Here is a 13,425-nt window from a genome sequence, read left to right on the forward strand (position 1 = left end):
GTACCTTCATCAACATCGGACAAATAGTCCTCTGTGATCATTTCGGGAGCATTGGCCTTACAGGCTGTGTGATGGGGATGGAGGCAAGCGTTAAAGAAGAAATATGCAAATGAAGTCAAGGAAAACAATTTATGACGGCGTAAAATGAAATATGAGAGAGAGCGGGACTATAACAGAACGTTTTATAAACAATACAGAGCAAGAGAAGCCCTTACCGTCATCGTCTGACATGTCCAGCACCTCGTTCATGGTCTCTGGAACGTTCATCTTGTGCTTCTCGGTGACCGTCTGCGACACAAAACATTCCAGATGTCACGCTGAACATGGACGCTCTGTGACCACGTGTGTCCTTCTCTTATCCAAACAAAATAGTCAATTATCAACTTCTGTGCATGGCGAGCCAGCAAAAACAGTCTGGTTGGGGTATGGACAAAAGTATAGGGACACCTTCAGGAAGTGGAAAAGAAAATGCGTACCTGCGTGGTCAGCGTTTCCTCTGTGACCACTTTCAGGGTGTCCACCACGGAGATGTAGCCCAACCTTCTGGCAATGGACAGAGCGCTATTCCCATTCTGCATAAAAAGCAAAAAAAAAAAAAAAATCCCACCTGGTTATTCGACCTATTAACCCTCGTATATAGAGTGTGTGTATGTGTGTGTTGACCGTGGTGAGCTCATTGGGCGACGCTTCATGATGCAGCAGCAGATTGATAATGTGTGTGTGTCCCTGCTGGGCGGCTTGATGAAGTGCAGTATAGCCGTTCTGTGGGACGCCCAGAAAGAAATTAATCACATACTGTGCTGGATGAAAATAATCACATAAAAGTCCGTCCAGGCAGCCGGCCAGTCCAATAAATTACCTTGGTTTTACCGTTGACCTTGGCCTGGTTTTTCAACAGGAAGTGGACCATCTTTACGTTGCCGTAGTGACAGGCCACGTGGAGGGGAGTGTAACCCAACTGAGGACAGAGAAAGAAAATTGTTCAAATGCAGCCAAAAATATTTCAATTCAAGATGGTAGTGGGGTCACCTTGGTCTCGGGGTCTATGGTGGCGCCATGGTTGACCAAAACCTCAGCCACGTTGACTTTATCCTCCTGGGCAGCCAGGTGGAGCGGGGTCAAGCCGTACTAAACACCAACGATGATGAATTAAGTTTATGATTTTATTTTTTAGGTCTATTGTTGAAGTCGAACCTTGTTGCCGGCGTTGACCGAAGCGTCCCGCGCCAGTAGAAGCGTCACGACGTCCACGTTGCCCTCCTGCGAGGCTAGGTGCAGCGGTGTGATGCCCTGCCGCGTCACGCTGTTGGTGGACGCGCCGTACTCTAGTAGCGTGGTGGCGATCTCCAGCTGGTTCTTCTTAGAAGCAATGTGCAGTGGCGTGTAGCCGTTCTGGGCCGCAAGCGTACAATTTCAACATGCTAACTTTGTTCCGTTAATTGCAGGATGATTTATTTTGAAGCGATTTAAATCATCCGCTTATCCTCACTTTCTGTATTTAAATGGCAATTCAATACTTTTTAATTAAATTAAATAGTTAAATTAAATAAATTAAATAGGCAATTAAATAGTTTTCCCTCCAGACCTCTAGATGGCAGTAGTGTGCCAAAGGAAATTTAGTATCTGTGTTTAAAATCTGGACCGAATTTTAACAAATTGGATTTTCAGACCATCACACTCATCGACGAAGCATTTTTAGATGAATTTTCTCTCACCTTGGCTGAGGCATGCGGTGAAGCTCCCTGCTTGAGCAACAGCAGCGCCACCTTCTGGTTATCGTAGTGCGCAGCCACATGCAGTGGAGTTAGTCCACTCTGGACATAACAGTTATTAGTGGTGGGTTAGAGATAAATTATGACACCCGGGTGAGGCCAAATGAGGGGGGGTGGGGGGTGGGGGGGGTCACACCTTGCCTGAGGCGTCCGCCGCGGCGTTCTTTTGAAGCAGGAGGTTGGCCACCTCCAGCTTGCCATATTTTGCCGCCACGTGCAGCGGAGTGAAGCCCTTCTTTGTAGTGATGCCCAGACTGGCTCCTTGGTCCAGCAGCGTGGCCGCCACCTCTCGGTGACCCTCCCGGGCGGCCAGGTGGAGGGGCGTGTACCCGGAGCTGGTGGTGGTGTCGGGCGACGCCCCGTTGGCGAGCAGCAGTTGGACGATGTCCAGCTTGCCCAGACGACTCGTGATGTGAAGCGGCGTCTGCTCGTCCTGCCCAGAAAAATCAGACCGATGGTGACGTCACCAATTTCTGCGCCTGAGCCGAGTTTCAAACCCAGAACCTCTTGACTGCGAGGCGGCTATGCTAAGCCCTTTTGACACGGCTTTAAAATAAACATCTGCAAGGCATTTATCACCCACAAACTGTATTTACATGACACATAAATGTCACGCGACCACACGCCCACACACACACACACACACACACACACACACACACTACCTTGGCCTTGGCATCGACTCGTGCGCCGTTCTGGACCAAATAGCGCACCACGTTGGATTGTCCCGCCCTTGCAGCCATGTGAAGCGCAGTCTCCCCTCTCTAGAAAAAAAAAAAAAAAAAAAAGACATTACTAAATAAAATACGACTTCACCCAGCTGCTAAATCTCCACCAGACACAAAGGTGAAGAAATGAAGCGCTCCCAAATTTCTTTCTATAATGACGTCCCATAACGCTCGTCGCCCCGGTAACCCGGCCACAGACGGCGTGGGCGAGCAAATACTTGAGGTTGATGAGCTAACTGCACCACTTTTTCCCCCCCTCTTTGACTTGTTCACTCTCTTCCCCCCCCATTCCTCCTTTTTTTTTTTTGCCCTCCTGGCACAAGAACCTCATCAGGAAGTTTACGGTGTTAACTTGCCCGGATGAGAGGAAAACACATGGAATTAATCTACTCAAACAAGCAGTGGACTATTTTTCTCAGGTTAAAATGGAATATTTGAGGATTTTTCCCGCACTAGCTAAATAAAACAATGAAAATCAAACTTATCCAAAGAAAATTAGCCCAATGAACTTATTCAATTTTTTTCTTACTCACCACATTGCTGGTGTTAGGTGAGGCGCCATGGTTGATGAGTTGGTGGACGATGTTCTCGTGTCCCATGAACGCCGCGACGTGGATGGGAGTCAGGCCGGACTGGTATCACATCATATTTAAATGTAAAACTCCCCTTTTTGATTCATTCAGTGCCGCGTCCCAATACTTTTGCATTCTAAATGTCCGACATACCTCAGTGACAGCCTGTATGGAGGCGCCGTGCTTGAGCAGGAGCTCCATCACCTTGACCCGGTTCTTCTTGCAGGCGATGTGCAGCGGCGTGAAACCATTCTACAAGCAGAGCGAGGACAAAGACGACTTCAAACAAACGATCCGGGAAAAAGAAAAACGCAGCTGGAACAGCGTATGGAAAAATCCACACGCTACTTTTTCTTCCCCCCACGACGAGGAGCTCGCGTGGAAAGAATTCCCAGTGAATGCAAAGAGTTTGCGCTCTCCTCTCTTCTTCCTGCTTCGAGTAGCTCGATCCAATGACTTCATGCCACTTTTTTTTTTTTTCTTTACTCTGGACCCTGCCGGGCTCTTTAACCACACCCTGACATCTCTCGTTACACAACCGGCTGTCTCCCTCTGGGACAGCCGCTCAACGAAGTCACCAGTAAAAGTAAAATGATGATTAAAAAAAAAAAGAAAAAATCTGCTTCCTCACCAGAGCTTTGGCATTGGGGTTGGCTTTTTTGTCCACGATGACTTTGGCCACCTTGTAGTGCCCGCAGTGGGCGGCGACGTGGAGCGCCGTCAGGTAGTCGTTGGTCACGTCGTCCACGGGTGCGTCGTGGTGCAGGAGCAGCTGCACGCAGTTGAGGTGGTCGCCTTGTGTCGCCATGTGGAGCGGCGATAGACCGTTCTGGGCGGGGAGAGGTCTTAGCGTGTTGCTAAGTGTCACGCGGAAGGTTGCTCTGACGCTTTACCTTGGTCTTGGAGAGAATGGGAGCACCTCTGCTGAGCAACATCTCCACCACCTGCTCATGGCCGCTGCGGGCTCCGCAGTGTAGCGGCGTCAGGCCGTCCTGAGGCATCAAACACTTTTTTTTACACTTTTCTTTCCATAATGACAAACGCCTGTTAGCATGTTAGCATAATTGCGCGTACAGACCTTAGTCCGTGCATCTATCTTGGCTCCTCGCTCCACTAAGAGGCGCACCATGTTGCCGTTCCCACGCTTGGAGGCCACGTGCAGTGGCGTGATGTCATTCTGGAGACAAAACATGATGTCAAATTTTTGGGGGTAGCGGGTGAGCGGACTTTAGGTGAAAACCACCCAAAGTCTTATTTTACATTTTGGTTCTGAAGACTCCTTATAGATTTGTCTATATAGGACGACTGAAAAAGTACGTGCAACACGAGTGTTCTTTTGCAGAGTGACACAGACAGCTGGCACATACTTGTGTCACAAATACAAGTGTACACACACACACACACACACACACACACACACACACACACACACACACACACAATTACACTAACCCGTGCCTTGAAGTCCACGGCGGCGCCTCTGTTGAGCAGCAGCGTGGCCACGTTGATGTTGCCGTAGTGAGCGGCGATGTGGAGAGGCGTGAAGCCACTCTGAGGCGGGCGCAGGAGGACGCACGTAAAAAAAAAAAAGAAATCGTTAAAATAATGCGGCAAGAAAGTTTTTCCTGTGTGAGCAGGGCACAATGCGAGGCAAAGCTGCAGCAAGCTCAGGAACGTGTTGTTTTTTTTTTTTTTACATAAAGTGCATTGGGTGCTGATAATTGAAAAGCATGCAAGAACATAAAAGTTTTTTTTTTTTTTTTAGTTGTTGGTAACAGGCTGCAACAGAAGCTATAACTAGAATTAAATCAGAAATCTATACATGCAGAAAAGCATGCATTTGCCACAAACGTTAAAGACTAAAAGAGACTATCAGCTTGAAATATCGAGAACGAAATAGTAGGAGTTGTTGCCAACTAATTTTTCACTGGACCCTATTTAGTGACTTTTCTGACCACTCCCGGAAACAAAAGTGAAAGTAAGTTCCTGCTAAGAAAAAGACAATTTGACCTGAAAAATATTCCTGTTGCGTACATGTTACAAAGTAAACAGTTCTCTAGTCCTTTTCCGTACAGATATGAACCACATTAAAAAGAAATGAGATTAGCCGCATTGATGGCAGCAAATTCAGTCGACTGTTCACACCCACAACGGCGCAAAATACTTTTTTTAATTACACTAGCTTACACACACACGCACTCGCACACAAGTGTAAATGAGATGCAGGCTTCCGGTGCACAAAAAGTGAGTCTGCAAAAGCTTCCATGCTAGCATTTAGCGTTCATGCTAGCAGCCTGAAGGCTTTGCGATGAAACCATGGGGGAGGAGGAAGAAGTGGGGGAGGAGAGAGGAAGATTAGAGCAAGAGAATGTGTGTACCTCTGTTGTTCTATTCACCATCATCTAGAAACAGAAGGTCAAAGGGGGAACGGGGCAAGAAAGAATGTGGGGTGGTTAGAGTACCACGACGACAGCGACACCATGGCGGCACCAAGCGGCGGGATGGGTACGCACTCCATGAAATGACTAAAAACGAGAGCGGACGCACGAGTGGACACCGCGACGTCGCTTCCTTCTGATCAGCAAAAAGAAAAGATGGCCATTGGCCTACCTTCGACTCCACGTCGGCGTTGTGGTCACTCTGCAGAAGAAGGGCGGCGGCTTTGGTGTCGTCCTTCCTGGCGGCGATGTGAAGCGCGGGGAGGCGCACCTTGCCCTTGGTGTCGTTCTCCAGGAGCAGGGACACTACCTGGTCGTGGCCCTGCTGCAGCGCCACCGCTAGCGGAGTGAAACCATCCTGCGGAAACAAGCCGTGAAAGCGTGAGTTAATTTACTCGTCTTCCTTTAGTCGATTTGCGTATTCACCTCGGTGGCGATGCTCTGACTGGAGCCGTGTTCCAGCAAGTAGTGCACCACTTCCAGGTGATTCTCCTGCGCCGCCATATACAGTGGCGTGAAGCCATTCTGGAACCAAAAAGATTATTAGGTTATAAAATCCAATTTTTTTTTTTTTTTTAAATCACTCTGTCTATGGTGCGGCATATCACACACTCTCCTTACACATAGCGTCACCTCTCTACATAGCTAGCACCTGATAACACAAGTGTGTGCGTGTGCATGTACGCACATGTGTCATAACATTTACATATCTTCACGCTAAAATGTTAGCAGTATAAAAGCCTTAAAAAAATGAATTCATTTGTTATTTTTAGTTTATGTTAGCTGATTACCTGCGACTGCGCGTTGATGTTAGCATTGTGCGTCACCAACTCTTTCACCACTTCCATCTGGCCGGCGAGAGACGCAATGTGCAACGCCGTGTTGCCTTTCTGGAAGAAAAAAAAAATAAAAAATGTGAGTGCATGTACAATTTAGCCTTATTTTGGGGATGTGACGCACCTTGGTGGCAGCATCCACGTTGGCTCCCTGCTGAAGGAGCTCGGCCACCACCTCCACATGGCCCTCTTTGGAAGCCAAGTGGAGCGCGTTGAGACCATTCTGTAGACACAATTCAGAATTTGGTTCATTTATGCCCATCCCTTGTTGTCATGGTGACAAATATCACTTTAAATTGTGAGGATTAAAAACGTACCTGATTACAAATATTGATGTCCACGCCATTCTTCAAGTAGTCCAACGCTTTCTCCAAGTTGCCGGCGCGAGCTGCTCGTAGGTAACAAGCATTCACGTCCGTCTGCAAAACAAAACTTGACATTTTAAACACTGTTAACTTTTATTTACGCGGTTTCAGCTGATCAACTCGACAAGGTGACTCTGGACGACAAGATGAACACAACATGAGTGGCGTGACCTTGTTCATGCCCACCCTGAAGCCTTCCGATGAAACTTGAGATATCCCAAGAATGCAACCTTGGCTCTTTCAACAAACATTCCAGTAGGACATATGCCAGCAAACAAACATCAAACATGTTTACACGCCACAAATGTTATCGTAAGAAAATAAACAAAAAAAAATGTCCGCCATATTGCTTTGAAGAAGCCATTTTGAATTTTAGTGTCCATCAAAACCAATTTTGTCTGATTGCTAGCATATTTGAATTATTATTGTACCAGGTTCAAATTAGCGCCAACGTTTGATGACTTAAAACAGGAAACTCAAATAACTCCACAAGGTCACACATAGCTTGACAAAAAAATTCAACATAAAGCCAGTTTCTCTTAGCTATGTTATTTGCTAGGCATGTCAACCATGATGAGACCCACCAAAAAGTCACCTTCAAGTTTGCTTGTTTTTTGCAGCATTCACTTAACCAAGCAGAGCTTGCCTACCAAGGTCAGGTGTTTACCTCCATGCGTGTCTGTCATCATGCACCCAAATCAAAACACATCATCCTCCTCATCCTGATGTGGGACGTATGCAGGTTCAAGGCTGCAGCGAGGCAGCGCCACTGCAGAGCACCACGACCCCCACAAAAACGACCCCGTAATGGGCCTTAAATGTCTCGACCGGTCTCCGGGGTGGGGGTCCATCTCATGCTCCCACCCAAAGATGAAGTCTTACCACGGGATAGTCGACCACCTCCTCCACGGCCATGTTGATCCTCAGCCTGCGGCAGAGAGTGTGAAACCCGAGCGCCGGTTGCTAGCTAGCACTACACTGGCTGACTGATGAGGAAGAGAGAGAGAGAGTGGTCGAGAGAGAGAGAGGTAGGGGCATTATGTCAAAGCTAAAAATACCTAGCATGCAGTGAGAAAGTCCAGTCGTCGAAAGTCAGGAGTTCCGGTGCTAATCTTAACTAGTGATACAAAATAGTGTTTACAGAAAGTATGACAGAGATTAAAATATAAACAAATAATGTGATCCTAATTTTGTGACACTTCCTTGTTAAAGGGACAGCGTATGCAAAACAGCATCCGGTATCACTCACCGACATCTGCTGCTTTGGTGAGTACTGCCGCAATCTAAATCACCTCCATTAAAGACCACCTTAGTGTCGGGTTTGGACTTGGCTAGGCCCCATTCGGGTTTGGCATGGATGAAGAAAAATGTGGAGCTTGGCTCACCTTACTCGCACAGTCCAAAATAGTGCAGACGGACACAACTGCAGAAAAGCAGCAGATGAGGCTTTGAGGTCAAACAGATTAGCAGGATTTAGAAGATCCTTTCAGGTATTGAAGGAGCAAAATACTTTCGAGGAGACTAATGAGTTATAGGGCCCGAAATGGGCTGGGGTGCCAATTATAATAATCATTTTTATTTTAATCGTTATTTTTCATCCATTTAAATATGTTCTGCAATAACAAATTAATATTTATGGGCCAACACATGAATGATCCATCCTCCAGCATTTTATGACAAGCAACTATGATCGAGCAAGAGGTTGCCATGGAAACGCCGGCTCCTAAAATTTGCTGCGGAAATGTTGCGGAACTTTCCGCTTGGTGTTTATCATTTTAGTATTTACGAACGCAGAGTGTTATGAATGAAACATCCTTTTCTACTATCTACTTTTATTTCCTACGGGGACTTCAGGCAGTGTATTTTAAATATATAAACATCTCACTGTGAATAGTGAGCAATAAAAATGCATGTAATACCGCTTTAATGTTATGAAATCATCTTGGATGGGAATAGGGTAAAAAAAAAAAAAAAGGTGTGTGTATATGTGTGTGTGTGAGTGTGTGTTTAGTCCTGCCTCTGACTGCTAGTTGAAACCCTGCGATCTGATTGGCCGGCGAGCTACCGCAGTCCCGGCTCTTCAGCTTCCGATGGAGGAGGATTAAAAACACTCACACGCGCGCAGGGCGTCTATAAAACATACACCTCCTCTTTTTTTGCACGGCGGCATCGAACGGCGGACAGTGTGTCGGAGCAGTTTGTGTCCGTGACGCTTTGCTGCATTGCCAGCAGGCGGCCATGTTTACCAGACACCAGCATCAGCCCCTCCCTGGGTTAAGAAGTGAAGGTAAATATTGTATATAGAACTACAATATCAAAGTAGAACAAAAAACTGGGTTAGGATCTGCTGCTGTGGTGCAGCCGTGGGTTAATCTCCTCTGAGGCAGGGCAATCATGAATAAATAAAGACAAAAAACACACAGACTTGACAGGAATGTGTGCGGTGCTACATGTAAGCACAACACAAGAAAAAGCAACACAAATTGGGTGTTTTATTTGACCGTTTCTGCAGTTCCAAACCCGTCAGAACTTTTTGCATTTGGATTTACAGTCCACTGCTGACTAGTTTCCTCGATCAACCGCCCCGCCGCGACCCGTGTATCCTCCGCCCTGTAATGGAAGTCTTCTATAATTCATAGCCCCCGCTCCAAAAGAGAGCTTGCATGACTTTGCTCTCAGAAAACACAAAAAGAGAAGATGGACGCCTGGTGGAAGAGGTTTCAAGCTGCAAGTCATTTCATATAATTGGCTTGGAAATAAAATAAAATAATATATAATAAATAAATAAATTAAATAAACAAAAAAACTAAAAATGCAACTTTAAGGCAATTCATTCTAGTGACAGCTGTTCCTAATATTGTGACTTTCCCGCTGTAGCCCAAAGAGAGAAAGGTGTAGAGAGAAAAAGAGAGAGCGAGAGGTAAAGTAAGGCTAAAAAAAAAACCTAAATGAGGCACAGGGAGGAGATAGTGAGGATCATTTTTCCATCACGGTGCCAAGAAGAAGCGTCCTGGGACAGACGACTATGGATTAATCCTGGCATAGCAGACACGGCTCCACTACCACGCTCACTGATGATGTCACAACTACACGCTTAGACACAACAGTGACACAGCAACATGTTCTTCCCGTCAATTCTCATTTTCGACCTTGAAGTCGAAAAGGTCAGACTGCCACTCAAGTAAAAAGATTATTGATTATAGCCCATCCGGTATTAGCCACCTCGTGTTTCTAACTTTGCCGTCCAGGTTGCACGCACACGCGCACTAATGTGACACGCGGCGAAGCGCAGGGCGTGACTGCTTCCAGCACGAGCCTCGTGCACAGACAGACGCGTCCAAAGTCCATCATCGAGAGATGACGGCAACCGACGTTGCATTTCGACAATTTGTTCAATTCGTAATGAGGACACAATACACCGACGGAAATATTAATAGCACCCAAGTGCCTAAAATATCAGCCTGTCCTCTTTCCTCCGTCGCCCCAACCAAAACACAGCCCTCCATCTTCCTCCCTTTCTACCTTTTTCTTCACGTCTCCTCCTCGTTGCCTCCTCCTGGCCCGCTTACGCTCCTTCTCCCGCTCTTCCTCGGCCGCCACAAGGTTTTCATCCGCCTTCTTCTTCAGCTGCGAGGCGGCGTGCGCCATGCCGTCTGCCGCTTAATCCACACAGGTGGGCGAGAACAGTGCTGCTGAGGGATCTTCTCCACCCACTCCTGATGATTTCCCTTTTTTTGTGGAGGTGGATGGCACACCTCCTCCTGGTTGTCAATTAGCTTTTGTGCTCGGGGTCGGGATGTTCCCCTGGAGATCCTGCTCAAATCTGTCCTTCATCCCCACCTCAAAAAAAAAAACATTTTTTTTTAAAAAAGCATAAAATCATCTCCGAGTAGGATTGTCCTCTTGTAAAAACATCCCGAGTGGAGGTCCTCACATCCACAGAGAAGCTCAAGCCGCATGGCGTGCTGATGAGGAGGGGGATGCAGACTGGTTCCTGGCGCCCCCCTGGAAGCACCTGAGCTCGACACGAGCCATCCGCTCCAGTTTGTCTCGACGGGACGTATGAGCGGGATGGAAACGGCGGCGGGAAAGAGGTTGAGAAAGAGAGCGAGAGGTGGGAGGATAGAAAGGGAGAGGCTGGAGGGGGCTTCGAAGGGAGGGGCAAGGGGGTGGTGGGGGGGTGAAGAAGAACCTCTGCTTGGTAACATCAGACACTTAATGGAGACACTACAATGGAGGACGCTGTCACTGCTGTCTTAACATTCTGCATTCATTTTAATGTGCAGATCCGTGCATGTGGTGCATGCACTTCACCAGATCTGCAAAAGTTCAACTCCTGGACAATTTCACCAAGTAACCAGAAGGTCTTAAAATTGTGATGTCACAACTTGGCAACGCACTCCAGATTGTAGTGAGTAGTCGTAAAAAACAGCAACGTAAGACTGAGCGTAAATAGACCACCAAATAATGAGCGTTGGAAGCAAAATAATATGCAATTCCAGTGAATTAAAGGATCAATTATTCACATCCTCATGAATTATTCATGAGATATTGATAGATGCTGCGATTAAGTGGAGGTGACCTTGAGGCATTGTTAGAGTTCAATGCAATTAGCCGCTTTTCCAGGAGGGAGAAAGCTTCATGACAATGATTCCCTCAAGCATCAATCAAATTTATGACTATTATTTTAATCCATTAAATATGCTTTCTTGTTGAGCAATACGTGTGTGTGTGTGTGTGTGTGTGCGGGGGTGCATGGGTGCTATAAGCTCATGTCTGGGGATTGCAGCCCCCCTTCATAATATAAACACCTTGGCAGCATGCGGGGATGACGTCACAAGAGAGTCGGCTTCCTATTGGTTCAGAGGAAAGCGACCGGCCGCTTGGAACGGAAGGTCCCGCCCACTGCCAGACAATAACAAAAGAGAAACAGCAGGCTTGGGGAAAAAAATGGTTGGCTGTAATGTACTATTTGACCGCTAGAGGGAGGCATTGCATTAAGGACCATAAAAATGGGAACTAAATGTGGTTCTTGAGCACAAAAGGTTGCCCACACATGTTCTGGCAACCTCCCCTGAGAGCCACTTCACATCCAAGCCGAGGCACTTAACTGCAAATGGACATTTTAAAATCAGATAAAACAACAACACAATTTGTCCCATTTGGTGTTTGGAGACGCGGATGGAAAGCACTAAGAGATGACATTAAAACAAAATGGAAGCGAAAACCAGACATAATTGTATCTGTCTGTCTGTCTATCATTGTGTGCGTCTGTCTGGAGGTGGGCTTCTCCTGCCGGGCACCCTGCCAGCCGTCTCCCTGGCAACGGTTTACACAGCCACAAAAATAGCACTGCTCCGAGTGCAGCGTATCCCTTCGCCGTATCGAGCCGACCGCGTCACGCGCACCTTCACACCCCGCGTCCTTCCACGCCGACAACTAGATCCCTGTCATGGTGAATTCCAAGTCCAAAAAAAAAGGCCCTAGTCTGAAGTTCTAGCAAAATCCATCTTTCTTTTCCGGGCTAGTTCACATTCCTTGGGTTTAACAAGTACGCACAAGCGCTGATGGGGATGATGTGTAATTACTCGGGATTGTAAAAGCACACTTTTATCTCTTTGACTTGTGACAACAAATCCGCAGCCTTTCCAAGCGCTAATCTCCACGGAATCGTAACCCCTGGGTGACATGATGAAGGTTAATTAGACATGAACTTTTCCTTTTCGAGATGCTGATAGCTCATGGTAATCCAGTCAGGATGAGGGGCCCGGTCTGACTCAGCCGGGCACGCACAGAAAACGACACCTTGGCAAGTTGTCATGGCAACGCAACAAGGCCTGTGGCGGCTGGCAAGATGATGGGGAGGTGACGGGAGGGGAAACACGAAGGCCACCTTTGATAAAAAAATCATTTTATGAATATTTTTTGGGGGGGCTGGAAGTAAACACAAGCGCGTCAGATAAATATGCCGGGAAACAGAAATGGACGCCTGTTCTCTAAAAGCGCTGACATCACCCTTGGCACACTCCCGTCGCCATGACGACCGAGGTCCATTAGCCTATTCGCGGAACTGTCAAGACACCTTCTTGCTACCGCTCTGCCCCTCTCTGAGCTCCACGGCAGGACCTCCACAGTTACCCACGTGCGATGGGAAGTCAGAAGTAGAAAAGACGCACGAGCCCACCGGGGCTTCATCCGGTTCCCGGGGAAGTGTGGACGGATCCCGGCCAAGCGTCCTGCTCGGCACAAACAAACAATATGTTGGCACGCTGGCAAGAACGCTCACCCGCCGGAATATCAGCCGCTCGCTTCTGCGGCGAGCTGCTTCGTTGGCCAAGATAGAAGAATGCTGAATAATAAGCACGTTTGTATTTTGGGTCTGTTCATGGTCACCTATTGATTTGTCTACTTAGCGATCAGATGCTGGACCGAACTAGCTGTATACGAATTCTACCACAATTTGGGAAAACAAAAAGGCCTGTTTGGACAAGTTTGATGTGGAAGATAAAAAAAAAAAAAAATGAGAGGATGTATGACATGGGAGGTTTGTGGCACGCCAAGGGCTAAACGTGGGCAGCCATCTTACATAATCCAGCCATGTCCACATTTGTGTGTTTGAATCAATCGTTTGCAAAGTGCGCTAACACAAAATGACCGCCTCCCTCATTCAAGTCAAGCTCGAGCTTCTTTTCTTAAGCATTTTAATTAGCGTTG

General features: G+C 47.2%; 1 protein-coding gene across 24 annotated transcripts in view; it reads right to left on the reverse strand.

The window, feature by feature from the left end:
* The window catches only part of LOC125991743 (ankyrin-3), a 40,258-nt gene that overhangs the window by 22,005 nt on the left and 4,828 nt on the right, over window positions 1–13,425 (reverse strand). For 3 of the 24 annotated variants that reach the window (XM_049760100.2, XM_049760099.2, XM_049760095.2), the window contains exons 1-22: window positions 10,234–10,801; window positions 6,664–6,765; window positions 6,471–6,569; window positions 6,302–6,400; window positions 5,937–6,035; window positions 5,683–5,868; window positions 5,451–5,474; window positions 4,525–4,623; window positions 4,151–4,249; window positions 3,966–4,064; window positions 3,704–3,901; window positions 3,226–3,324; window positions 3,034–3,132; window positions 2,438–2,536; window positions 1,909–2,205; window positions 1,716–1,814; window positions 1,195–1,392; window positions 1,030–1,128; window positions 860–958; window positions 664–762; window positions 477–572; window positions 216–288 (exon numbers count right to left, since the gene is read on the reverse strand). In XM_049760100.2, the coding sequence (XP_049616057.1) occupies window positions 216–288; window positions 477–572; window positions 664–762; window positions 860–958; window positions 1,030–1,128; window positions 1,195–1,392; window positions 1,716–1,814; window positions 1,909–2,205; window positions 2,438–2,536; window positions 3,034–3,132; window positions 3,226–3,324; window positions 3,704–3,901; window positions 3,966–4,064; window positions 4,151–4,249; window positions 4,525–4,623; window positions 5,451–5,474; window positions 5,683–5,868; window positions 5,937–6,035; window positions 6,302–6,400; window positions 6,471–6,569; window positions 6,664–6,765; window positions 10,234–10,359 (2,587 nt within the window). In that variant the 5' untranslated portion in view covers window positions 10,360–10,801. Of the gene's footprint in view, window positions 1–4; window positions 65–215; window positions 289–476; window positions 573–663; window positions 763–859; window positions 959–1,029; window positions 1,129–1,194; window positions 1,393–1,715; window positions 1,815–1,908; window positions 2,206–2,437; window positions 2,537–3,033; window positions 3,133–3,225; window positions 3,325–3,420; window positions 3,647–3,703; window positions 3,902–3,965; window positions 4,065–4,150; window positions 4,250–4,524; window positions 4,624–5,450; window positions 5,475–5,682; window positions 5,869–5,936; window positions 6,036–6,301; window positions 6,401–6,470; window positions 6,570–6,663; window positions 6,802–7,593; window positions 7,804–7,960; window positions 8,100–10,233; window positions 10,802–13,425 lie in introns of those variants that run through there. The other 21 variants (XM_049760090.2, XM_068649526.1, XM_049760091.2 and 18 more) reach the window with 16 other exon arrangements.

This window comes from Syngnathus scovelli, chromosome 21, assembly GCF_024217435.2.
Source record: "Syngnathus scovelli strain Florida chromosome 21, RoL_Ssco_1.2, whole genome shotgun sequence".
Lineage (NCBI taxonomy): Eukaryota > Metazoa > Chordata > Actinopteri > Syngnathiformes > Syngnathidae > Syngnathus > Syngnathus scovelli.